At 49.2% G+C, this 27,871-nt stretch overlaps 1 protein-coding gene across 1 annotated transcript; it reads right to left on the reverse strand.

Moving 5' to 3' along the window:
- Nucleotides 1-847: 847 nt before the first annotated feature.
- On the reverse strand, nt 848-26,500 carry Dcp2 (decapping mRNA 2). Its single transcript, XM_042671317.1, has 11 exons — nt 26,334-26,500; nt 20,997-21,148; nt 19,918-20,045; nt 19,257-19,355; nt 13,234-13,386; nt 13,014-13,126; nt 12,577-12,684; nt 10,404-10,539; nt 7,603-7,713; nt 5,101-5,152; nt 848-3,157 (listed from the first exon to the last, which is right to left on the reverse strand). The coding sequence occupies exons 1-11, from the start codon at nt 26,384-26,386 to the stop codon at nt 2,994-2,996; spliced, it is 1,269 nt and encodes a 422-aa protein (XP_042527251.1). The 5' UTR covers nt 26,387-26,500; the 3' UTR covers nt 848-2,993.
- Between the last annotated feature and the right edge of the window lie 1,371 nt (nt 26,501-27,871).

A 27,871-nucleotide genomic window follows, 5' to 3' on the forward strand; every position in this document is an offset into this window, starting at 1 on the left:
AAAAATAATGATATTCAAAGCACAAAACAGCAAGAAGTGGCCACAATCCCCTTGACAGCATTGGGAGAGTTAGCCATTATATATTAGTACAAAAATCAAATTTAATTTTCCAATACGTTTAAACCCAATTACACCCATGCAGGCAGGAAAACTACCCATGGGCCACGCACCACTTGTAATCCTAGCTACTCAGGAGACTGAGAACAGAGGATCAAGGTTCAAGGCCAAGCCCAGGCAGGAAAGTCCATGAGATTCCTCTCCAGATAACTACCAAAAAGCTGGAATTGGAGCCTGTTAGCTCAAGTGGTACAGCACTAGCTTTGAGTAAAAAAGCTCAGGGACAGCACCCAGGCCCGATTTAAGCCCCAGGACTGGCACAAAAAGAAAACAACAACAACAAAAAAGCACAACAGCTCTCCGCCTCTCAGACATACACTCACTATTTAAAATCCTATAATCACTAACCTGCTAGATCTAAACAAAAACTCACAGAAGGTGTGTAAACTGTACCCTTATCTCTTGGATTACAATGGTTAAGTACGGAACAATTCCTTTAACATTGTACAAATCATTAAAGGTACACGTAAAAGCACCTACAATTTTCCTTTAAAAATAAAAGATTGAGCTGGGTGGCGGTGGCTCACACCTGTAACTCCTATCTACTCAGGAGGCTGAGATCTGAGGATCCCAGCTCGAGGCCAGAACAGGCAGCAAAGTCCACCTCCAATTAACCACCACAAAAAAAGGGGGGGGAGGGTGGGGAGTAGAATTGGTAGAGTGCTCGCCTTGAGCAAAAAAGCTCCAGGACAGCGTCCAGGCCCTGAGTTCAAGCCCCAGGACCTGCACACACACAAAAGAAAAGATTCACAGTGCACACACACAAAAGAAAAGATTCACCCTGGAACGTACGTGGCGTGTGAATGCAAACAAAGCACAAGGAAGCCAACCTAACCTGCGGTGTGCCATCTTGCTTCTTAAAATCCCGCTTTCTCAAGCAGGAAGGAGCCAGCTCACATCACGCCCCCGTGTCTCAGGAAAAAGCACGCAGCGGCTCCTAGGGCTCCTAGGTACCGGGACACCGAGAAGGAAGTACAACAGGTGCACTTAACACAGGCCCGTTGCCGCTTCACGCTGTCTGCGGGGTTAAGTCCCACCACAAGCTCAAACCATCACCCGAGAAGTCTCGTGTCACCACACCACAGGCCGATGCACACCCCTGATCTGTCCCACGGGCGTTAAAGCAGCGTGTCAGCAAATGCTGCTGGCATTCAAGAGCTCATTTGTTGGAGCTTCAAAATGTCAACAGCGTTAGCAGCCCTGGTTCTGGTTACTAACCCTACATCTCCGAGCGTGAGTCAGGAGAGGCGAAAAGCCGAACTCTACAGGCACCAGGAAGGCTGACTGAGGGCCTACTTAAAAAGAGAGACATGACACACACACATAGGAAACATTCATTGGTTTCCAGAGACAGTAAACAAGTGAAAATGGTTCGTCTGCAGGTTCATGAAGTTTCCACTCCCTTAACCATTTAGCAGAAATCTGGAATGCTGGGACCAACCGTAAATAGAGCTCGAGGAGACACGGGTTTCTGGAAGGACCAGTAAGGGCTTGCAGTGCAATCGTGTAACACATCGTAAAGCTAGCTCACAGGATTCACAGATGAAGTCACATTAAAAGACGCAGGATTCTGGAGAAGCTAATTCCACACCAAAATCATTGTGATTTTCCTGCTCAGCACCAAGTGACATTCTCATGAATAAATATGATTGCTCCTTTAAAATTAAAAAAGAAAAAAAAAAGCTAAAACAAAGAAGTAATACCAAATGAACTCTTTACAACAGCCCTTCTTCTGAAAGCCTGCAGGGTTATGGCGGAGCCCTATTAAACATGTCACTTACACAGAACTCAGGTTTCTACGGGAACGTTCACAAGCAGACATACCTTCTGTAGATACACTTGTAAAAAGACTATGAAATCCCACAGGATGTAAGACATGCAACCCCACCCCCCACCCCCCACAGTAACTCTAGTGAGGTCAGGCGCAGCCCGAACAGTATTGCTTCCTTAAAGCTCTGCTGATTGTCAACTATGGGTGACATCCTTTACCACAGGCACTGCTGTTCTTATTTGGAGTTAAGAATCTTGAAGGAGCAAAATACATTGCTAGGCGTTACCCGCGTTCCTCCCAGAGCTCGACCTCCCCCAAGTGCTTCACTTCACGCTCTGCTACTCTAACATCAGTATAAAATCAACACTGAGATGCAAGGTAAAACTAGTGACATATTTACACAAATGGACTATCTAAGTTCACACGCGCAGAATCACTGCACAATACTAAGGCGGCGGGAGGCGGATGGTAAGCGCATCACCACGTAGCGGGCCGCACGCCGCACTCTGCGCAGACTGCGGGGAGCACCACGCCAAACCCTCCTGTGGTGCCCTGGACACAGTCCTTGCGAAGGGCCCAGAGTTCACTGCACAGGAGTGCCGCTTCGTAGATGCCGGCTCTACCATCTTCCATAAAACTCCACGACAAGGGCCCAGCGTGCTGAGGCAGAGAAATGAGCAAAAGGCGCCGAAACAGAGGCCTGCGACCGCGCCAAGAGGCCCGTGCGCAGCTCAGCACAGCACATTTGAAGTCGCTCTGCAGCGCTCCCGTGCAGCAGGGCACATTCCCATCCACTTGGCTGCTTGTGGTAAAGCCAAACACCACGCTCCTGACCCGGAGACAAAACACAGCCCAGTCACACAGGAAATGTCCTCAGAAGAAAACAAAGCAACTGAAACCTTGGCTCCAAGCACTGCAGAGGTCAATGTGAATCTGCAGCTCTAACTGCGTTTGCAGGGCGGTCGCCGCATCCTCGGCCTCCTCTTCTGCCCAGAGCCTCTCCAGCAGCACGGCCTCCGGCTCGCGCTCTGCACCGGGGAAGGGAAGGCTGGGGGGCGCAGCAGGCCTCTCCAGCATCTCGGGACTCACAGCGCCCCCACGGCTGTCAAAGGTCCAAGATCCTCATGATGGCGTTTTGGTCAAACTTAAAACTCAGGAAGGCTCTGGATGAGAACGGGGGCCGGCAGTGGCCGTTACATGCCACCGATGGCCCCTCGGCGCGGTCCGGCCCTGCCTCCTCACCAGAACCGGGGAGGTCGGACGCAGCATCTGCTCAGAAAAATGACAAATATCAGTCCGTAAGCTCAGTGGAAATGCTACGCTGCCCCGGCCCTTGCACAGAAAGAAACAGCGCAGACACAGATGCGTCCGTCCCTGTCCACAGGAAACCAGAGGAGATCCACCAACGTGGCTTCCCTTCCCTCAGCAGGGCCCAGCTGACTCTAACCTACTTCCTCCCAAATCTTTTTTTTTTTGGGTCTGGTCGTGGGGCTTGAACTCTGGGCCTGGGCGCTGTCCCTCAGCTCTTCAGCTCAAGGCCAGCGCTCTACCACTTGAGCCACAGCGCCACTTCCGGCTTCTTTTTGCTTATGTGGTGCTGAGGAATCGAACCCAGGGCCTCATGCATGCGAGGCAAGTGCTCTACCACTGAGCCACCTTCCCAGCCCCGTTCCTCCCAAATCTTAACCTCAGCCTTGGACAGCCTGGGCCATTTTCAAAATGGGTGTCATTTTGTCTTACATCTGTATTTTGTGCCCAATAATGAGACCTTTTTTTTTTTTTTTAAACAGATCTCAAAATAAAAGTGCTGTGAAAAGACCATCCCACGGAAGACGGGAAAGACGACAGCACCAGAAAGCAGTGCTGAAGGCTACCAGTCGTTAAACAACTTCAGAAAACCTGAGACTGTAGTCTCAGTAACTACTCCAAACTTTCTTAAGCAGAGCAGGATGTCTCAGGAGGTTTCAAATGGACATCGAGAAGCTAGGACAGAAAGTTGTCAGAAAGCAGGGTTCTCCAGCTAGGAAGGTGGCTCGGTGGTACAGCGCTTGCCTTGCATGCATGAGGCCCTGGGTTTGATTCCTTAGCACCACATAAGCAGAAAAATATCCAGAAGTGGCGCTGTGGCTCATGTGGTAGAGCGCTAGCCTTGAGCTAAGAGCTGAGGGACGGTGCCCAGGCCCAGAGTTCAAACCCATCACAAACACACACACACACACACACACACACACACACACACACACACCCAGGCCCAGAGTTCAAACCCAACACACACACACACACACACACACACACACACACACACAGGATTCTCAAGACAAGAATCCTTTGGTACTTCATTCTACATGTTTTGTATATCCATTCCACACCCAACTAATAACCTTCTGTAATGTTCTTGAACATGTTTTGTGTTTTTTTTAAGGTTCTGTTAACTGACTTCTGAATAGATGTTAAGAGTTAAATTAACAACAGAGCCCGTTTTCTATCACCGAGGTGGTCCCCAAAAAATGCTACTAAAAGGACTTCTCTCCCAGCTTCGCTGTGGTGAACTCTTGCTGTGCAGGCGGTGGTGGGGGTGGAACTCGGGGCTCTGTGCTGTGCTATGTGATGGCTGTGCAGACTCTGAGTGAAGGGTAAGACGCTTCAAGAAAAGCGCCAGGAAAACAGCATCAACGTGCAGAAGAAACTGGACCCTGAAAGGGGACAGTCAGCCCCTCCAGCCCATGTGTACCGAGTGTAGTCTAAACCAAAATAGACCATGCCTCTCCCCCCCCTCCCCCCCAAGCCGCACCCGGCACCACACACAACAGCGACCTGAAGTGGCCTGCAGGGAAACCTGCAACCACGGAGGAACCTTTCTGCGGATGTTACACCAAACCCCAAAACAACTGAGAGAAGACCACATCCAACTCAACACCTGGGTCTCCCTCCTCTCCACCAACCCCCAGCACTGTCAGAGGGCTCGCGCAGGGCTTGGCCCAGCACACAGCACCAGCACCAGCACACAGCACCAGCACCAGCACCAGCACACAGCACCAGCACACAGCACCAGCACGCTGGACCGGCCTCTCTGGAGCACTCACGCCACGCACACTGCGCACCCCACACGCACGCCCGCTCAGCAGGCAGCAGCCCGCAGGCACCCGGCTGAAACCTCACCTCAGGAGAACCAAACCCCACCCCATTTTCTTAAAAAACAGAAAAGGACTTGCCTGTTTCAAAGTTGTCCTGAAGTTTTCGTGGGTGCAGTTTCTTTTCACATTTCTATTAAGAAACACAAAACACACACAAGAGTAGTTACCAGTTATTTTTTACTTATTAAAAATCAGGAGCACCAGACTCTGGTGGCTCACGCCAGTCATCCTAGCTACTCAGGAGGCTGAGATCTGAGGATCGCAGTTCAAAGCCAGCCTGGGCAGGAAAGTCCATCAGACTCTCATCTCCAACTAACCACGTGAACTGGAAATGGCATTGTGGCCCCAAGTACGAGAGCGCTAGTCTTGAGCAGAAGAGCTCAGGGACAGCGCCTAGCTTGAGTTCAAGCCCTAGTACTGGCATGTACACACACACACACACAAACACATGCATGCACACACATACACACAATCAGGAAATACATATAATCAAACCTCTCTCGAAGAAAATTAAACCAGCAATCCAATCACCATCCCCATTCTGAGTCTTTTTTTTTAAGCCTAAAACTTACTTTAATTCTGGTTACAAATACCCTATGAAGACACCAAAGAAAAATATATATCCTACAACTCAACCCAGAAATAGCACTATTTCAGTTACAGCTTTCCAGCTTTTATCCCAGGAGGCACAGATAAATGCATTTTTATATAGTTAACTCTGAAGGGAACTAATTATAGCACACCGATACTGTTGTATGACCCTCCGTGGGGCCTGACATGGGGGGGGGGGGGGGACCTGTTCCTGTCCCTGGGTTACATCCAAGGCAGTTCTAGAAACCTGTAAAACAAAACCATGTTCTAATCAATGCCAATCTGCGTTGTCTTCTTTCTTTTGTTGTTGTTGTTTGGGGCAGTACTGGGGACTGACCCCAGGGGTTCCTGGTTTGCTACTTAAGGGCTCTACTGACGTGGAGACACACTCCAGGCTTTGTACTCACACTATTTTTCACAATAGTCCCGTTTTTGCCTTCCCAAGTAGCTGGGAATACGCTCCACCTCACTTCTGCTGACTTAAGGGTAGTCTATTAATACAGCACCCCGCGTCTGTGCAGCTCTTCTGTATTTTCATAATTGCAAAGAGAATTCCAGGCCTTTCATTCAGCCCAACACTTTTCTAGACAGGCTGTACACTTTACTAGTATTTACGATTTGCTAATTACTCAACAATGTGCAACTTGGAATTACCGATGTCTTTATATTTGTCTGTGATGGGGAAAAATCACTGCGCCACAGTTTACATTCATGGAGCAGAGTTCAATACTTTTATGTGTTTGTACTTAGAAACTTGTATTTCTTCTCTTACAAACTGTTCATACTTCACTATCACTTTATTAAGACAAAAAATTCAAGTTTTTCTACACAACTTTGAGAGTAATTTGTGAAATATCTAAAAAAAAAAATCCCACAGGAATTTTGAATGACTAAATTCTAGATTAATTGGAGACATGTACTGTCATTAAGGAAGCCCTTGCTGCATCTTATTGAAGCCTATTCATTATGATCATCTGCTCGCTCCTGCCAATCCTTTCTCAGAGCCAAGTAAATAAAAATGCGAAGTCTGACAGTAACTGTAACATGTTTACTGGTGGAATCATGATAGCCAAGTTGTAAATAAGCCACATTCAGGGAATTTGGGTGAAAATACTTTGCTCAATATTTGTCATCACCACTTTTTAAAGAAATGACAAAAAGAAACCCCACAGCACAGGCAAACAAGGACATGAGAAATTACTAACTTATACAGCAATTACAAAGTAAAGTTACAGGACTGGGAATGTGGCTTAGTGGTAGAGTGCTTGCCTCGCATGCATGAAGCCCTGGATTCAATTCCTCAGTACCACATACACAGAAAAAGCCTGAAGTGGCGCCGTGGCTCAAGTGGTAGAGCACTAGCTTAAGCACAGGGAGGCTCAGGGACAGAGCAAAGGCCCTGAGTTCAAGCCTCAGAACCAGGGGGGTGGGGGGGAGGAGTAGAGTTACCCTATTAGGAATCTTACATAATGGATTACTGTATGAGAAAAAAAAAAAGACAAAAAACTACCTAAGCTGGTGGCTCACGCCTCTAATCCTAGCTACTCAGGAGGCTGAGATCTGAGGATCACGATTCAAAGGCAGCCCGGGCAGGAAAGGCTGTGAGACTCTTATCTCCAATAAACCACCAGAAAATTGGAAGTTGCGCTGTGGCTGTGGCTCACGCAATAGCGCTCTCACTTTGAGCTGAAGAGCGCAGGGACAGCGCCCAAGCCCAGAGTTCAAGCTCCACAACCGACACAAATAAACACAACCAATACAAACAAACAAAAAGTACCTAAGGAGTTGCTTAGATATATACCCAAACCAATGTCATAAGTCAGTCTGTAATTCAGAGTAGCCGGATTTTTGGGTACATGAACACAGCAGTACCCAATTTGGACCTAAGAAGCCCTGCAGATGCATAAATCAGAGTAAGAACCGAGTGTGTGACCCCCACGCACCGTGACCCCGCAGCGTCCTCCTATGGGAGAAGCGCTGAACGCTTACCATCAAGGGATTCTGTTGCTTTGCTGGTTGACTGTGGATTCCATTTGTTCTTTTCTTTTGATTAGGCGAGTCTTGATACTGCTTCCTGCCATTTCCCCGCAAATTCTGATTCTGTTTTTCCCGTAAAAAGAAGTAAAATGTGAGTTTGTGGCACAATGTTGTTATACACAAGAATCTCTACGCCTGTGTTTACAGCTGCTTAACCCCAGAGCTCAGCTGTGGCAGACACTCTCCTAACTCCACATCCACGTATTTCTTTTTTTTTTTTTTTTGGGTCCGGTCCTGGGGCCTGAACTCTGGGCCTGGGCGCTGTTCCTCAGTTCTTCAGCTCAAGGCTAGCGCTCTACCACTTGAGCCACAGCGCCACTTCCGGCTTTTTTCTTATCTGGTGCTGAGGAATCGAACCCAGGACCTTGAGCATGCAAGGCAAGTGCTCTACCACTGAGCCACCTTCCCAGCCCCGAACATCCACGTATTTCTTATGAAAGGTAGTTTGTTCTAAAGCCACAGGTACAATGGCCTCTCCCTGCCCCACCTCTCCCCTTCCCCACGGAAGGCTGAGACTGGCTGTGAGTGGCTCCATGCTTGAGCTCACCAAGCCAGCCTGCGTGAGGCGGCCCTGGCTACAAGAACAAAGAGAAGCAAAAGCAAAACCACAAGAATGGAGGGGACGCAGCGCCCACGGGAAGCGACAGCACTCAGGAAGGAGGAGCTGAGGCCACACAGGCGCAGGATTCTTTTTTATTTTTTAGCTGGTCCAGGGTCTTGAACTCGGGGCTTGGGCACTGTCCCTCAGCCTCTTTGTGCTCAAGGCTAGCTAGCACTCTACCACTGGAGCCCCAACGCCCCTTTCAGCGTTTTCTGAGGACTTTATTGGAGGTAAGAGTCTCACAGACTTTTCTGCCGGGGCTGGCTTCAAACCCACAATCCTGAGTAGTTAGGATGACAGGCCTGAGCCCTGCCGGCACAGTTAAGAGTAGAAAACAGGCAGTACATGTGATCAGTCATTAGTTACTAGGAAAATCTGCCGTAAAGTTTTAATCAACGATTCTTAAGTGAATAATCTTCCACAAAATGGTCAGGTTGGGCCTTTTGAACTTTTGAGTGTTTTGTTTTTTGCTGATCTCAGGTCTGAGTGCTATCTCTTAGGTAACGGTGAATCTACTAGAACCATAGCTCCACTTCTAGTTTGGGGTTTTTTTTTTCTTTTTGCTTATGTGGTGCAGAGGAATCGAACCCAAGGCCTCATGCATGCAAGGTAAGCGCTCTACCACTGAGCCACCTTCCAGCCCCTAGTTTTGGTTTTTTTTTAAACGGTAATTCAAGATGAGTCTCGTGGACCCTCCAATCTCAGGTAGGCCACTGGCATCCAGCCAAACAGCAACTTTTAAAGCACTTCATTTTCATTTACCTTGAAAGGATGACTATTTAATGGGACTAACTAAAATGGGGTGACTCAGCCAACTATAGGTACATATATATGAAAAATGAAAATGACAAATGAAAATTTCTTATTTACATTCCGCCTACCTACAGAAGAAAACCAAGCAGCTACTAAGACAGGTGGAAACAGTAACAGACCTCAAGTAAGGACAGGAGAAATGGGTGCCAGATCCTGCCGCGTCCTGCTACCACACAGGCTCACGCCGGCATCTGTCTGGTTCTCCTGTTACACTGTGGTGTAACACACACAAAATTCACCACGGAACCGACTTTATATATATTCCAGTGGCACCTAATACAATTTTAACAACAACTGTCATCACCGGGCCCTTCCAAACTGTTTTGGCGGTGCTAGGATCAAATACTTTACCTTGCACAGGACAAGCATGAGCCCACAGAGCTCCACCCTAGACAGAAGCTCCGCACCCACAACACAACACAACTCCCTCCTCCTCCTCCTCCAGCCTCAACTTCTGCTCTAACCTGTGCGCTCAACTCTACCTGGCAGGATCTGTTCTGCTGTGCCTATCTGTTTAGGGCACTGCTTTTAATTCTTTTAAATTATACCCTAAGCATGGGAAGACCGAGTCACCTGATAACCACATTTAACTGGCTGAGGGACCACCGGCTGTTTTCCCTAGCCAGACGGGTTCACATTCCCACTGGTAATGCAAAGGGCTCCAATTCTTCCTGCTCTTACCAACACTGGTCACTTTCTTCGTGTGGGCTCTATTACTACCAGAGCGACTCTAATTCGTAGTAGGCATTTTACTCTAATGCTGTCTTGTACTTCCCAAATGGGAACGTGGGCCATCTTTCTGTTCGTAGGGACCCCCTGAATACTTTCCTCAGAGAGTTTTCTAATCAAGTTGTCTGCTCTCTTCAAACAGGGTCTAGCTGTTTTGTACGACTGTCGCTCCTTAGTTTTAAATCACGTGTAGATATCTATACATACACATACTTATCTCTGGATATTAATCCTTTACCAGATACATGACTGGCGTATACTTCCTCTCATCTTGTGCGTTTTTACCCCCACTTCCTTGACTTTGAGCAATTCAGTGTGTATGTTTTTTAAAAAAAATGATTACCACTCGGAAGGCAAAAACAAAAAGACAAAAATATTAGTAAGCAGATGGAATAATTCTAACTCAAATACTGTTCCTAGCGTGTTCTCCCTTGGTGACGTTTACGCCATTTGTCCCATACGATTCCCATCAAGGTCAGCTTCAGATCACATCAGAACACTGGAGGCTTTGCTCGAGAGTTCAGAGTTCACTTAGCCATGCACACGAGTTCCGTCAGAGACCGCTGTGCCATTCCTCACTCGGGAGTGAGTGGGACGCGCGTGCACGCACCTTGGCTTTGAGAAGATCGGACGCCTCGTGGCCGCCGCCGCCGCCGCCGGGCTTCTGCGGCTGCCTGTGCTTCCCCCATTGGTCACCAGGAGATCCTTCGGGGAACAGCTGCTGACTGTGGCGGAATTTGGTTCGACTACACCAGGATTTAAGAAGCAAAAGTCAGACGAGAAAGTTGTCTGGGCCTGGGGGCGCTGTCCCTGAGCTCTTCAGCTCACGGTGAGCGCTGCACCACTTGAGCCATAGCATACCAGTTCTCTGGTGGTTTATTGGAGATGAGTCTCATGGACTTTCCTGCCTGGCTGGCTTCCAACCACAATCCTCAGATCTTAGCCTGCATGATCCACCAGCACCTGGCTTTGTAACGATCTCTTGAATATTTAATCTTCTATTTGTCTTTTAACTAGACTTTTCTAAATTTTTAAATTTTCCAATAGCGGGTTTGAACTCGGGGCTCACCCTTGCTAAGCAAACACTCTGCCTCTCGAGTCTTTTTTGATTTTTCAATTCAGGTCTCACATGGCTAGCCAGGCTGGGCTGGCCTGTAGGTCTCCTGATACTTTTCATGCAGTTAGGAGTGCAGACATGAGCCACTGTAGGTGACTTTTATTGGTTGAGGTGAGGTCTCAAGAACTTTTTGCCTGGGCTAGTCTTGAACTTCGATCTTTCCCAATATGCTCTCCCTGAGTAGCTGGGATTGCAGACATATACCACCTGCCTAATAGCTTTTTTTCTTAATTGGACACAACTTATATTCTTACTGAAACGTTTCCAGTATGGAACTTAACCCTACACATATTAGTTACACAGTACAGCATACACTTAACTTTAGTGATCGTGCCACACAGGATGGCACACATGCGTGTGTCGAGTCACAAATACCAAGACCACAAAAGAGTAGTAGCTTTCCAAAACACATTAAGAGTTCTTCAGGGCTGGGAATGTGGCTAAGTGGTACAGAGCTTGCCTCACATGCATGAAGCCCTGGGTTCGAGTCCTCAGCATCACATACACAGAAAAAACTTAGAAGTGTTGCTGTGGCTCAAGTGGTAGAGTGCTAGTCTTGAGCACAGAGAAGCTCAAGGACAGCGCCCAGGCCCTGAGTTCAAGGCCCAGGACTGGCAAAAGAAAAAAAGAATTCTTCACTATTTCACTGAAAACCTAACAAAATCTCAGCCTTTTTGTCCCTTTAGACAATAATTGAAATGCTTCTGCCAACACCTTGTGGCTGCGGCTGCATGGTAATACATGTCCACCTGCAATCAGAAGTGGGGGGCCGCCTTCACACCGCTGCACCGCCGGGGCAGAACACAACCCTACCCTGGCAGATTCCCCGAATAATGATCATTTCTGAAATTTTTCTTTTCTAAACCCCTATTTCAGAACTTTGTGATAGCATCTTTCTTTTTAACCTTGGCTACATTCCTGTCTGCCTTATGGCTTCGACACTTTGGTATTACCAAAGGAAAAATAAGACTCTTAAGCTCTTGTTCTCATAAAACCTAAGTAGAACAGAATGGTACCCATTTTTAAAATGCAGCTGTGATCATGGCTTGTTCCTACTGTTTAACTGTTGAAGCTCTATGGGAAACGCTGCCTGTCCATTTTAGAGAAAAATGTGAAAAACAGTTCTTGATCCTATCAAAGGCAACATGGTGGTTAAGCCAATTGGAAACACACGCCTGTTTATGTGACTTTCCCTGTCTGTATAATTGTGATTTGGGTGCATGAGCTTGAGTTCACACCCATATCACAAACACACCTCATACTACATAGCCGATGGCAGGGAAGTACGCAAAAATGCAAACCAAGTCTTCACAGTTCTGTGTGAAGCTGTAACCATTTACCAGTGCCCTGGCCTCTCCTGTGCAACCAGAGCTCAGCACACCCCGCCTCATACCTGACACCATCACCTCTGAGGGAGGACGTAGAAGAGAGCGACACCAGGAAGCCCTTGCTTCTAAACTGCCGGCATCCTCTCGATTGTTTTAAAAGTGTGTGCGAAGCTCAAGCTACCTGTTCTCATCAAAAACCTCTGAAAATAGTCTTCCACGAGACCAGTTAAGAAAAAGCACCTCCAAAAAGGAATCTGTACCTCTGCAAACTTTAAAAGCAAATAGCACTGCAGTAGAAGTCACGATAAAGTCAGAATTCTGTGAACGCATTTCTGTACCTCAACTTCTCCACGGTGGGCTTAGCTGGGGTGCTTCCAGCTGAGGAAAAGCCATTGTCGCTGTCTGAGGAATCCCCGAACCTTCGAGAAAGCCAGTCCCTTAGCGGTCTGTGAAAGTATTAAAAATTCACCTTTAACACCTGCAGTCTCAGATCTATGAAAGGCGGCTTTGTATGTCAAGTAATATCTATATAGAGAAATTACAGCCAGCAGCGTTACTGAATGGGGAAAACGGCAATCGTTGCCCAACCTCTCAAGTCAGAGCAAGACTCTTTCCGTCCTTAGAGTACTTGAAGGCTTAGCCACGGCAGTACTGGTAATAGAAAAACATAAAGGGGATGCACTTAAGAGGAAAAAGTCCGAAACAGCAGCAGCAAAAGGAAAGAAGAAAACGGGAGGGGAGGAGAGTGGGAAAGGGGGAGGAAAGCTCAGCATACCTGATAAAGGGAATGGCCATAAAAAATTTGTTAGGTGCCAATCCAAGTTTGGATTTTGGAGTCATATCATTTCTATGACAGGGCAATTTCTCAATGGAAAACCATTCAATGTTCTGAAACACAGAAAGAAAAAGGGAAAAGATCATTTAATGATTATCAAGTTCTTAAAGGAATTTCCCACTTCACTCACCAGGGATGAAGGCGCTCAACGGTTACATACACGAATCTCTCTTCTTGTTTTGGGGTTAAACTTCGTGTCCTTGGGGACCCCTGGAATGATGTACAAGCGAGCGAGCTGGTCATTGATGCGCAGCTCAATGTAGTCATCCTTACAGATATACTCCTTGATATCAAAACCAGTTTCCTCAAAGACCTGGAAATCAATTTGAATGAAACGTTCAATTTTAACGGTTAAGAGTTCCAGTGCGATGAAATCTATTTGTGCGATGAAATCTATTTCAAAGACGAAAACTCCAGAAATATCCAGTCCCTACAGGTACACAAATGCTAAAGCAGGACTAAAGACGTTCTTGCATATCTGCAGCTTCTTTTTGGGAGTTCAGCTCTGGGGCTTGAACTTTGGCCTGGGTGTTGGCTGTCCCAGAGGCTAGCGCGCTTCTACCGCCACGCTGAGCCACAGAGCCACTTCTGCAGCTCCTTTTTAAACATGCAGAAGTGACTGGTAATGGGAACTCATTCAGATGCACAAACTGCAGGAGGAGAGCACCACATCTGTGTGCTTGTGCTGCCTGGGAAGAACAGAAACAAACATGCAGAGTGAGGAGTGCAGCCGTGCCCCTCCTGAGAGAGGGGGAAGGAGGTACATGGGATACAGGAAAGACACGAGGAATGGACTAGAGTTCTAACGCAGCCTTTCTTAGAGTGGGGGGGGGGGGGGAGGGCTACAACACAGAAATCTCAGGATTACTATTACACAAAACCCTCACTCTTTCCTTCAGCTAGAAAAGGAAGATGTGTTTGCTCTAACATACTAAGCTGCTTAAGATAAAGACCAGTCGGGTGCCGGCGGCTCACACCTGTGAGCTAGCTACTCAGGAGGCTGAAATCTGAGGATTGCGGTTCAAAACCAGCCCAGGCAGGAAAGTCTGTGAGACTGATCTCCAATAAACTACTCAGAAAACTGGAAGTGGTGCTATGGCTCACGTGGTAGAGTGCTCTCCTTGAGCTGAAGAGCTGAGGGACAGCGCCCAGGCCCACAGTTCAAGCCCCACGACCGGACCCAAAAAGAAAAAAAAAAAGTAGATAATGTGATACTGAGAGGTAAAGAGGGACTCTCCTCTGGCCTGCGTTGGTATCTACAAGGTATTGCAGGTATACAGGAAGCAAGTGCACTGGAGAGTAATGGCTGACATTCAAACACATCTTACACACTTCCCAGAACAAAATATCAAGTGCTCAGTGCAGAAGCTCCCTAGCTTCACACTTCCCCAAATCCTAACACTCACATACACAGGGGAGCGTAATTAAACTGTCACTCACGGGCGTCACGGCTCACTCATGCTGCGGAGCACGCAGCGGGGGACCAACCAGATGTTTTACCAAGATTTAATCTACTACTTGAGACAGCTTAAAAGTGTTTTGACTGGAATGCGGGTGCAGCAGCAGTGGAGTACGTGCGCAGTGTGCACAAGGCCCTGGCTCAGCCTCCAGCAGCGCAAAACAAGCCACACACACAGTGTGACTAGCACGTCCATCTTCGGAGATGAGATTGGTTATTATGACAACTGAGACCGCTGTAACCTAAAAACTTTCACACCGATGACAGTAGAAAATATCTCCTCATCAGAAGGGAGGACCCAAACCAGAGGGCACAACAGTTCATAAGCAGAATACATTAAAAACTCTAGGCTATCAACTAGACACGTGATCCACTATAAAAGGGGAAAGTCAGCTGAGGGTAGTGGCTCACACCTGCTATGCTAGCTACTCAGGAGGCTGAGATCTGAGGATTGCGGTTCAAAGCCAGCCTGGGCAGGAAAGGCCACGAGACTCTTATCTCTAATAAACCACTTAGAAAACCGGAGTGGCGCTATGGCTCAAGTGGTAGAGCACTCGCCTTGAGCTGAAGAGCTAAGGGACAGTGCCCAGGCCCAGAGTTCAAGCCCCAAGAGTGACAAAATAAATAAATAAATAAAAATGGGGGGTGACGGAAGAGTTAACGTGTAAAAAGACACTTTAGGAAGGAGACGTTCAAGCACCAAGTAAGATGACATCCTTAAATTTCAGGAAATGCAGTGAAAGCCACAATGACACACACCACGGTTAAAGAGCTTAACGTGTACTGTTTCGGCCAGGACACAGCACCCTGCCGCTGGTAGGTAAATTTGTACAGCCTCCTGGGAAGCTCCTGGCAGTGGCCCGTGTGATTCAGCCCGGCCACGCCCAGAGAAATAAGGATCATTTCCCTTCAAGACAAGCATTCACGGTAGCCCTTATTCATTTATCAAGAACTGGATAGACTGCAATGCAAAGAAGACGGAGGAGGAAGTGTGACACAGGTATACACTGAAATTCTGAACAGCGTAAGAACCAAGTATCGACAGGTGCTGCGACACACAGACCAGAGCTGGGAAGGCCGCAGCCGGCGTCAGACCCTAACCAGGAAGGTCAGGAGCCAGCAACACTCAGCTACCGTTTGGAAGAAAATGTTCATTATCGCTGGCTCTGCACTTGTATAAGGTCAGAGGAGTTACTGGTTTCTTTTTACCCTTCTGATAAGCTTGTTGAACAAAGATTATAGGAGGAACTGCATGTCTCACTGCGTTTTTTTAACTCTTCAAAAAGAAATCTGAGTGGAGATTTAGTCTGATTATGTCTGAGAAGTTCCTGTTCTCTGCGTGCCAGGAGGAAGCCAGCAGCAGTGGGGCTGTTTTGTTTCTTCTGACCAGGGGCTTCTGGGAACCTGGGGAATGTTTTTCTCTACTGAGTCACAGTGAGGAAGTGCGAGGGGCAGGAAGGGCTGGACTTGCCCTGTTGTTGGGGGTGGAGGGGGGGATCATGAGCCGGTGCAGATGGGCAACCAAAGAGGTGCATTAGAGCAGGAGCAGGCCCATGCGGGCAGAAGGGAAAAGCCCCTCAGCTCTCCCACAGCCCCCGGCCCAGCCCGTACCAGTCAGTCCACGGGCTTCATCCCAACATGCAGCCCTGTGCTGACTGAGACTGAGAGCAACGGACACTAGAACAGCTTTCCTGGGAAATTCCCTCATCTGCAGAAGACCACCTATGAAGTCAGAGAACCACGGCCTTCAGCCTCATCCGGGGTTTCATTAGCAGAACTCACAGCCAGGAGGGGAAGACAGAAACGTAACCACAGCTGAGCAGTCACAGCGCCGTCCTCTTCCAAACACCATCACTTCCAATCTGTTCCCAAGGATCATGCACGGCCCCTCCAAACCAGCTACTCCCCCAGCTCTCTGACTAGGGAGACAGGGTCTGTGCCCCAAAGCCTGCAGGCGGCCCCACCGGACACATCTTTCTCCTATCACAACAGTCATCGGGAAACTTCCAAAGGCAAAGGCGTTTTCTAACAAAAACAACCGACACCTCCTTCCCAAAGTGCTCAAAATGGACTGCGAAATGAGGCGTTCACTCTCCCCAAGTATTTACCGAGATAAACTTTTGATAGCTGACTTACGAGCCAGCCACTTCTTCACTGTGACTCAGAGTAGGGAAAAACATTCCTCGGGTTCACAGAAACCCCGTGGTCAGAAGAAACAAAACAGCCCAACTGATAAGAACAGTAACTTCTCAGATATTATCAGACTACATCTCCACGTCAGATTTCTTTTTGGAGAGTTAAAAAAAACACAGTGAGACGTGCAATTCCTCCTATAACCTTTGTCCAATAAGCTTATCAGAAGAGTAAAAAGGAACCAGTAATTCCTTTGACACTATACAAGTGCAGAGCCGGGGTATGATGAACGTTTTCTGCCAGATAATATGCAACACTATACTATTCTGAAAGTACAAGCTAACTGTTAAGTACCATCTGCTTGACCTCAAGAACAACATGGTGTCCGGTGTCCGTGTGGTCTGTGAGCAGGGGGGTGTGGAGAGGAGCTCTCCCCAGCTGGCCAGGATGGCGCTGGAGGGCGGCCTGCTCCAGAAGGCGCAGCTCCTTCCCATCCTAAACAGCTCCCCTAGCGCGTTACTGTTGCCCTGCTCACAGCCTGAGAAACCCACACTTTACTGCCTTTCTTGCTATACCTGCGCTACCCTGGTGGCCTGCACCTGTGCCCGCCGAGAATTACTTGTGGTTACAGAGATAAACACTTTATAGAGCTCCCTTCTCATTACTTAGGTGCTGGTACTAGAGCTTGAACTCAGACCACATTCTTGCTCAGGATTTTGGCTCCTGGTTGGTGCTCTGCTGCCTGAATAACACCTCCAGGCTGGCATTTTGCTGGTTCATTGGAGATCGGGTCTCTTGGACTGTCCTGCCTAGGTTGACTTAAACTAGGACCCTCCAGGTCTCAGTCTCCTGGGCAGTTAGGTGTGAGCACAGAGATTCTTGTGTCATTAACAGCGATCCTCAAGACTAATAAAGATACAATCCATTCCAATTCCATTTACTCTATGGAAAGGTAAACATTTAATCTTTCTCCCAATAATAAAGCTAGTTAATAGTAACTGAGCATTTCTATACACCAAACAACACACTAAGCATGGTATCTAGATTTTAAATTCATTACATGCCACATGAATAAATTTCACCAGGTGATCCTTAACTTTTTCATGACCAACAACAAGAGTTAGTTAAGGACAGAAAAATCTGTGTGTGGAGGGAGAGGGGGTCAGTCGTGGGGCTTGAAGTCTGGGCCTGGGTGCTGTTCCTCAGCTCTTCAGCTCAAGGCGAGCGCTCTACCACTTGAGCCACAGCGCCACTTCCAGTTTTCTGGTGGTTCATTAGAGGTAAGAGTCTCACAGACTTTCCTGTCCGGGCTGACTTTGAACCACAATCCTCAGATCTCAGCCTCCTGAGCAACTAGGATAACAGGCGTGGGCCACCGGCACCTGGCAAAAATCTGTGTTTTTAAAGAACTTTTACAAGGTATATATCCAGAATTACTGTTCTCCTTCCTGTTAGTGAAGGGAAAAGAGAAACTGATGACTCACCATAAGTAAGGGTAGAAATACAGACGTTATCCTAACATGTCAGCAATACCTAGAAATCATTTCTGACATCTGTGTCCTAAATCTCTTGGTACCAGGGTATCTGTGGCTCACACCTCAAAGCTAGCCCAGAGACTCCATCTCCAATTAACCAGCTATCAACCGTGATCACATTGTCTGCCTACTTTTAAAGCAAGGGAAAAAGACTGAGTTTAGGGCACCATTCTAAGTCTAATTTAGAAAATGGAGGGGGGGAACCTTTCCCTGTATGTTAATTGAAAGTCAAAATGAAGAATGAAGCACTGATAAATGATTATGAAAGTGGGAATCTGGTTTTCAGCTAAGACTGATCTTCTGATTCTACAACACTGTAACGCCACCAAGTGGCAGACGGACACACTGCAGTTCTACAACTGCTAAAGACCTTCATCATTTTGAAAGTGGCAATGCTCGGCAGGACCTGAATTGTGTCTTGTAACCAGAACAATTCGAGTTAAAGCCCCAACCCTCGCGGTGATGAAGTTAGCGGCCCACCACTGCACCACCCTTGGCTCACAGGTACCAGGCTCCTCTGGGCCTGTACCCGTATGAACACACAGCTAGAAGGTGACATGTCTCTTGGGCCATGGAGAAAGCCCTCACCAGGAACCAATCTACTGTCCTGGAACTGTTGGGTGAGGGACACACTTCACAGTTCAAACAATCTGAAACACACAAGTCCTCACAAGCTATCGCTTATGGAAAGGAAAAGCTCTTGGGCTGGGAAGGTGGCTCAATGGTAGAGTGCTCGTCTCACATGCATGAGGCCCTGGGTTCAATCTCTCAGCACCACCTAAGCAGAAAAAGCTGGAAGTGGCGCTGTGGCTCAGGTGGTAGGGTGCTCGCCTTGAGCTGAAGAGGTGAGGGACAGTGCCCAGGCCCAGAGTTCAGCCCCCAGGACCAACCAAAAAAGCCCTTAAGAGGATGGAGTAATTTCAAAAAATGGACAAAGAAAATTAAAACCATAAGCGATGTGGACCGAATTCCAGTGATAGCCCGTTACCTTATGCACTGAAATGCAGCACCGGGAGCCTAACGACCAGATTTACCGCTGGAACCGCAATGACTTACCTCTCTCGCAGCACAGTCGTGAGGAGCTTCTTCTTTATTGACTTTTCCCTTTGGAAAGCCCCAGCCTGACTTTGCTAGGTACCCCTGAACCAGCAGCACCTACGGAACAAGCACAGATGAAAATCGAACGTGCCCCTCCTGCCCATGCTCCTTCCAAAACCAGAACTGGAGCTCTTCAAGGATGTTTACACAGCACTCGGCTTCACGGTGTTCCATGATTCAAATACACTAATGTGAAGAAAGGCATTCTGCCCACTTAAAATTCGTTTGCTGACAATAGCGCAACACTTTGACACTGGTACTGGGGCTTGAACTCAGGGCCTGGGTGTTGTTCTTGAAATTTCCCCCAAGACTAGCAGTTTACCACTTGAGCCACAGCTCCAGCTTTTTGCTGGTTAGCTGGAGACAAGAATATCATGGGCTTGTCTGCCCCAGCTGCCTGCAAACCTCAATCCTCAGCTCTCAGTCTCTTGGGCAGTGAGCATTGATGACAGGTGTGAGCGCCTGGCTCACTAAGCAAGTCTTAAGACTCAAAGAGCATTTACAAGGCAAACTCTGGCCTTTGACCACTCAAAGTTCTAAATATGCCAGAACTTCATAACTCTATGCAATAAACACTAACGCCTTATGATCATTTCTCTCAGTCTTGTCTCATACTCACATTTTCAAGGGTCTCATCAAGAATAATTGCTCCATATGTTGGCACTCCCATTTTATATTCCTTCCATTCATCCAAAACTTTCTCCACATCTTCGCCTTGTGGCAGCAAAAATGGACAATGGCTGAAGAGTATAAACAGTGTGAAGGAAGTTTCTTTCTCGTTAACATAGCTTGACAAGTTCTCTACAGAAAGAACTATTTAACTAAATTGTGTATGAAATTATTCAAACCTTCATCTAACATTTGTTTTTAACCCACATTCATCTTCTCTTGAGCAACTCACTATCGATGTCTACATTTACCACAGACACTAATCAGGTATTGTTTTGGATGTTCAGCGAATGAAGGCCTCAAATAACAATTACCTTAAATACTTCTCACCAAATAGTCTATTTAATGCATCATAGCAGAGTCAACAGACACTGAAAGAAACCAAAGCACAAATATATTGCTTTGTGCAAATATATTGTTAAAACAAGAAGCCATCAGCCACAAAAATGGCTAAGGCGTTTAACTCTGTAGTCAGTGTTCATTTCCTAGGAGCACAGATCTAGAAATAGGAATGCTCCTAATTCTGTTAGACAGAACCCAGCCCTCACACAGAGCTAAATCACCAGCTCTTGCTGCCCGTCTGACAAAGGCGAGCGCTCTACCACTTGAGCCACAGCGCCACTTCCGGTTTTCTGGTGGTTCACTGGAGGCAAGAGTCTTACGGACTTTCCTGCCTGGGCTGACTTTGTTGTTTTTTTTTTTGCCAGTCCTGGGCTTGAACTCTAGGTCTGGGCACTGTCCCTCAGCTCTTCAGCTCAAGGCAAGCACCCTACCACTTGAACCACAGCGCCACTTCTGGCTTTTTCTGCTTATGTGGTGCTGAGGAATCGAACCCAGGGCCTCATGCATGCAAGGCAAGCACTCTGCCACTAAGCCACCTTCCCAGCCCCCGGGCTGACTTTGAACCACGATCCTCAGATCTCAGCCTCCTGAGTAGCTAGGATTATAAGCATGAGCCACCAGTGCCCGGCTCTAGCACGTTTCATTAACAAGAATGAAAGACCATCTTTACAGTAACGAAAAGGATATCAGCTTTAGCAAAGTCTCTTATCCCACACTGAGGTAGTCCTGGTGTGTTCTGCATGTAGAAATCCAAGTAAAACCAATGGGCAAGTTCAATCTGAAAACACACTCGGATCGCATTGTCTCGTTCCTCACTGGGGATATGCAAAATAAATCGGCTGTCAAAAACAAAGAGCAAAAAAGTTACACTTAGGAACTGTACCAATTTATTCTAACCCATTAAACTGCATGCCCAAGACCCTCTTCCCTGGGAGAGACCACAGTAGCAATGGGTATATGGGGCAAATTCCCACAGGAGGAAAGAGCCCTGGACAGAGGGGCTGGGCGCAGGCACACACGCCAGCAGGTGGGAGGCGGCCGGGGCAGGAGCTGGAGAGGGGCCCGTCTGGGTGGGCCACAATAGTCAATCCGACTGGGGCGGGGGTGGAGGATTCACAGACAGACACAGAAACACAAGGAGAGAATAAAACACACGTGCATAACCTGTATCTTGGGCGAGATGTGGTTAGAGTGCCTGCCTAGCCCAACTCAGAGGCTCTAAGTTCAAACCTCGGAGTCACCAGTACGTAAACTAATAGATTTCAGCTACCTGAAATAATGTGTATCTCCATGCACAGTATCAAGGGGGAAGGGAAGTTAAGTGCACAGAAACGAAGCACCGCCGGCACGCGGCATGCACGGCCAGGGCATCGCTGAGGATGCCAGAACGCAGTGTGCTTCTGGTGCAGCGTCTGGGATGGGTCTCTGCCCACGTGCTCAGTTGACACCACTCTGAAGGGTTATCACATCCAGGACTGGTAGGTCACCACCCCCCCTGGCCTGTCCTCCTCCACCAGCACCTTGAAGACTTACCCTGGGAGACGAGCACACAGCTTCCACCATGAAAGCACACCTGACCCCTCAGGGCAGCCTATGCAGACCCCCTGGGCGGCAGTGGTCTGATGGCACCTGCATGCCCCGTTCTCCTCAGACGTCCAGGGGCCACGCTCACCCCCCGGGTCTTCCATTCTGACCCAATTCCCTTCTACGCTCACAGGTTTTCATTCTCTTGTAAGCAGCACTGCTCCAGGCTTCAGCCAACAGCTCGGCCCTCTCCCATTTCCCTGCCTACACCTCCTCCATGTGGCTGTGCACTCAACCCTGCAGGGAAAGACGCGCCACTGCGTGAGAGGTGGGTGAAGCTCAGAGGCGCAAGGATTCCTACGACAGTCTTTCATCTCTGCATGTCAGCCCCTCCCCCAGCCCATAAAAAGTTAGAAAAGTAAACAGCAAACTCCAAACCTCTTTTTTCACATATGGCCCACAGACTCCTGACATTAGTTTTTTTCCTTTCTTTTGGTGTTGAGTCTGGGACTTGAACTCAGGGCCTGAGCTTTTGTGCTTAAAGCTATAGCGCTCCACCACTTGAGCCATAGCCCCACTTCTGGTTTTTCGGTGGTTAACGGAAACAAGAAATTCAGGGACTTTCCTGCCCAGGCTGGCTTCAAAGTGGGATCCTCAGATCTCAGCCTCCAGAGTAGTTAGGATTACCGGCGTGAGCCACCGGCGCCCCACTTAAAAGACTTTTCCTCAGGTTCCTGACACACATCTTTCTTTTTTTTTATTTTTGGGTCTGGTCATGGGGCCTGAACTCTGGGCCTGGGCGCTGTCCCTCAGCTCAAGGCTAGTGCTCTAACCACTTGAGCCACAGCACCACTTTCGGCTTTTTTCCTTTTGCTTATGTGGTGCTGGGGAATCGAACCCAGGGCCTCAGGCATGCAAGGCAAGCGCTCTGCCACTGAGCCACCTTCCCAGCCCCACACATCTTTCTCAAATACTTCACTTTCCCTAGTCTTTTATATAACCTCAAAAAAAAATTTTTGGAGTAACAGTTAACATTTACTGGCCTTAACTATGTGTCCACGGGCTTTTCCAAACTTGCTCGGTGGCAATATACCTTGCCTTTGTATTATTTTACCATCTAGCAAATTGGTCCACATCCATTTCCATCTAACCTTTCATGTCAAAAATTATGCTATATCAAAGTCAAATATCCCATAACGTCTACAGATTTACGTATTACATATTTTACACGTACTCTATAAATTATAAAGCAAAATTTTCCCACTGTAAAACGTCTTTTTTCTGAATGCGTATACACACACTTAAAAATCTAACAAAAGGCACCACGTGACTAAAAGCTCTTGCCCTCAGTAGTATCCATCTTTCAGTACACAAAATACTCCATTTCTGTCTCCTGGCTGGAAAACAAAATTCTGTATTTTGGATTACAACCAGTCGAATGGGCAGTTGGTTTTGAAATTTTAATTTTCTACTTTCTCACATCAGTAAATTTTACATTTCTTCAAAACTTAATTCATATTGTAATCACCAAAATAGGCAAAATAACTTGAAATAGTAAAATGTCCTAAGTGTACACCAGCAATAGAAGTGGAGGAAAAAAATGCAGCAAAAATGACAGGCTACACAAAATTTATATATTAACAGGTATGTAGGAATGCAAAGAACACCAGAAAAATAAACTATATGATTTAAGTTTTACTTTTGTAAAAATAAAACAAATTCATTTTTTTTCTTTTTTGGCCAGTCCCAGGCTTAAACTCAGGGCCTGGACACTGTCCCTGAGCTTCTTATGCTCAAGGCGAGCGCTCTACCACTTGAGCCACAGCACTACTTCTGGCTTTTTCTGTGTATGTGGTACTGAGGAATCGAACTCAGGGCTTCATGCATGCAAGGCAAGCACTCTACCACTGAGCCACTCTACCACTAAACAAATTCTAAGTGGGGGGAAAAAAATGGAGAGGCAAAAAGACCCAACTTGGCTCAAGACTCTTTGTGTCTCAAAAGAAAAAAATATATATGTTTAACTCACAATCAAAAGCCTGATTATTAACATCCAGCCTCAAATTAATCAGCAAGCATTAACTTAAAAAACAGCATTAAGCTGGACGCTGGTGGCTCACGCCTGTAATCCTAGCTACACAGGAGGCTGAGATCTGGGGACCGAGGTTCAAACCAGCCCGGGCAGCAAAGTCCGTGAGACTCTTATCTCCAATAAACCACCAGAAAACCAGAAGTGGTGCTGTGGCTCAAGTGGTAGAGTGCTCATCTTGAGCTGAAGAGCTCAGGGACAGCGCCCAGACCCAGAGTTCAAGCCCCATGACTGACAAAAAAAACAAACAAACCACAAAACAAAAAAACAGTATTACTTTTAAACCCTGAAGTTTTAAGATATAGTTATTTCTTTCATTACAAGTTTATCAAGTACCTAGTCCTAATTTTTTTTTCTTTTTTGGGTCCAGTTGTGAGGCCTGAACTCTGGGCCTGGGCGCTGTCCCTCAGATCTTCAGCTCAAGGCTAGCGCTCTACCACTTGAGCCACAGCGCCACTTCTGGCTTTTTTCTTTTTGCTTATGTGGTGCTGAGGAATCGAACCCAGCGCCTTAAGCATGCAAGGCAAGCACTCTACCACTGACCCCCTTCCCAGCCCTAGTCCTAATTTTTATTACATTTATATTATTTTTCTTGTAACAGAAAATAAAGATTTATCTAAGAATAGTTTAATTACGCTCATTAGAAAATCGAGGCCTAACAGATGTTTATATAAGAGTGTAATGGGCTGGGAAGGGGCTCAGTGGTAGAGTGCTTGCCTTGCATGTATGAGGCCCTGGGTTCGATTCCTCAGCACCACATAAGCAAAAAGAAAAAAGCCGGAAGTGGTGCTGTGGCTCAAGTGGTAGAGTGCTCGCCTTGAGCTGAAGAGCTGAGGGACAGCACCCAGGCCCAGAGTTCAGACCCCACGACAGGACCCAAAAAAAAAAAAAGAACATATAAAACAGTGTAATTATTCTGTGAACAGTCTATGCCTACTTACAACAGCTGATGTCACTCCTTAAAGTGATGTAACCCTAGGTAATATATAAGAACCCCAATGTTCACGGGAAGACTTAGCTTAGATGCCTTGGAGAATGCATAAGGTCATCCGATCTTACCTCTAAGTCAATTTCACCTCCCAAGGACTCAGCTTTGTTTTTCCTGACTACAAAGTGCACAGCCTTTCAAGTAGGACTGGAGGAAGGTCCAGCGGTAGAGGGTCAACCTACCAAAGCCAAGGTCCCGGAGTTTGGACACCAGCACTGGACAGAAACGATCATCATCATCCTCACCCTCATCCTGAGAGCACTGGGTATGAGGGTGGCATCCTGTCACCCACTGACGGTGGCGATCCTGTCACCCACTGAGTGTGGCGATCCTGTCACCCACGGAGGGTGGCGATCCTGTCACCCACGGAGGGTGGCGATCCTGTCACCCACGGAGGGTGGCGATCCTGTCACCCACGGAGGGTGGCATCCTGTCACCCCACTGAGGGTGGCGATCCTGTCACCCACTGACGGTGGCATCCTGTCACCCACTGAGGGTGGCGATCCTGTCACCCACTGACGGTGGCATCCTGTCACCCCACTGAGGGTGGCATCCTGTCACCCACTGAGGGTGGCATCCTGTCACCCACTGAGGGTGGCGATCCTGTCACCCACTGAGGGTGGCATCCTGTCACCCACTGACGGTGGCGATCCTGTCACCCACTGAGGGTGGCGATCCTGTCACCCACTGAGGGTGGCGATCCTGTCACCCACTGACGGTGGCATCCTGTCACCCACGGAGGGTGGCGATCCTGTCACCCACGGAGGGTGGCGATCCTGTCACCCACTGAGGGTGGCGATCCTGTCACCCACTGAGGGTGGCGATCCTGTCACCCCACTGAGGGTGGCATCCTGTCACCCACTGAGGGTGGCGATCCTGTCACCCACTGAGGGTGGCATCCTGTCACCCACTGAGGGTGGCGATCCTGTCACCCACGGAGGGTGGCGATCCTGTCACCCACGGAGGGTGGCGATCCTGTCACCCACGGAGGGTGGCGATCCTGTCACCCCAGTGGTGGCATTTTCCCGCCTCTGCGTCTATCTGCCCATTTCTTTTTCCTTTCATCACGGAGGCGCGGCGTTGGACGCCGGGCTGTCGTTCCTTCCGCAGCGTGCCTGGGCCAGCCTCCTCTCCCGGGGTGCCGCGGGAGGGCGAGCGGGGGGGGGGGGGGGGGGGGGGGGGGGAGGCAGCGAGCGGGGCTCGGGCTGCGCGGGCCTCCGCGGTCGGGCGGGGGGGGGGGGGGGGTGTGAGCGCACGCGCCGCCCCCGCCGGGGTCACGCGGGGTCACGCGCCGCCCCCGCCGGGGTCACGCGGGGTCACGCGGCGCCGCCCGGCCCGGGGAGGCCGCGGCTCGTGCCCGGGGCCTCCCGCGCTCGCGGCCCCGGACGGAGGCGGCGGAGGGCCCGCGGCGGGAGGCGCTCACCTGCAGAGATCGTCCAGGACGCTGCCGGGAATCTCCACGCGTTTGGTCTCCATGATGAGGCCCCGCAGCAGGAGCAGCGCATCCCGGCTCCGCGCGGCCGGGGACCGAGCTACAGACGGGACTCGGGCTCCGAGCCGGAGAGCGGGGCGGCAGGGGGCGGCGGCGGCGGCTCGGGCTCGACTGAGGCGGGAGCGGAAGGGGCGGGACCCGCTGACTTCCGTCCCGCTGCCCCGCCCCCTCCTCGAGGCTGGGCCGAGGCCGCGGAGGGGGAGAAAGGGAACCCCACCGGAAGTCACGCCCCTTAGGCTTGAACGAGCCAATGGGCAGCTGCGATACCGAGCGCGCGAGCTCTCGGAACCACTGAGACGTTTGTTTATTGAGACGTACCAGTTCCGGTGCCGAAAACCCACTTCCCGCCGCCCGGGGACGAGCGCGCCGTGGGTCTGCGCATGCGTGCGGGGCCTCCCGAGCGCCACCAGAAGTTTAGCGCTGGCGTCTTTCCCCCTTAGACCGACATCCGGGCTCTGGAGGGGTCTTCCGGGAGTTTCCGTGACCCCTGCGCGGGGCGGGCGTGAGGCCGAGCGCGTTCCGCCGTGCCGGGCCCCGCCAGCGCCGCCGCCCTCCACCCTCCCCCGGGCCTGAAAGCTGGGACTCCCGCGATCCTGAGCCTGGGGGCTGGAAAGCAGCTAGGTAAACCCGTCCCCGAGCCCGGCTCCGCGTCGGCCGCGGAGGCCGAGGCGACGCCAGGCCCGCACCGTGCGAGAACAGCCCGCCTGCAGCCCCCCGCCCGGGGTCGCGCTCCCCTGAGAGTCACCTCCAGGCCTGGGCAGCCGCAGGGCCCCCGACCCATGCGTGGCCAGCAGCCGTCCATCCTAGTCGGCCATGGTGAAGCCCGGCCCGCACGTCCACACCGGGGTCTCCGCCTCCTACCCCCTAACCCCCCAGGTCGTCTGGGTCACCCCCGACAACAGCCGGTGCCGCTTCTCACTCCCCCCTCGTGAGAAGGGGTCCGGCCGGCCCCTTTGTGGGCAATCAACCTTCTTTGTTCTCTGTTCCTGGAGGTCGGCACGGCTCTCTGGCGAAGTCTAATAACCCACCAAGTCCCACGGCACCTTTCCCTGTGTTCGCTCGGCTGGGGCCCCCGGCGAGCCTCCAACCCCCCACCCTCCGGCCGTTTTGGATGCTCTGCTTCTTTATCTCACTGTGTGACGCCTGCTGAGATTTCAGGAAACCCCGACTGAACTTGAACTTGGCCACCAAGCTCTACCACAGTTCTTAAGAACTTGCTTTTTACGTTTCCTCTTGCACTGACTTAACCCCCTTCCCCCCCCCCCCCCACTAATTATTTGTGAAATCTCTTTGACTCTCGCTTTCCTCCTCTTCGCCTGACCGTTCGCTTTTTAACTGGGCAAGGTGGTTGGTTGCTCCATAGGTATGTCATCATGAATTTCTTTCAGAGACAATTTTCCAGGGAAAAAAATAACAAACCCAAATAAGGCTTCTCCCATCGCTCACTATTTTTTTTTTTTTAAGTCAGT

This window comes from Dipodomys spectabilis, unplaced genomic scaffold (genome assembly GCF_019054845.1).
Source record: "Dipodomys spectabilis isolate Male_0828 unplaced genomic scaffold, ASM1905484v1 ptg000611l, whole genome shotgun sequence".
Classification (NCBI taxonomy): domain Eukaryota; kingdom Metazoa; phylum Chordata; class Mammalia; order Rodentia; family Heteromyidae; genus Dipodomys; species Dipodomys spectabilis.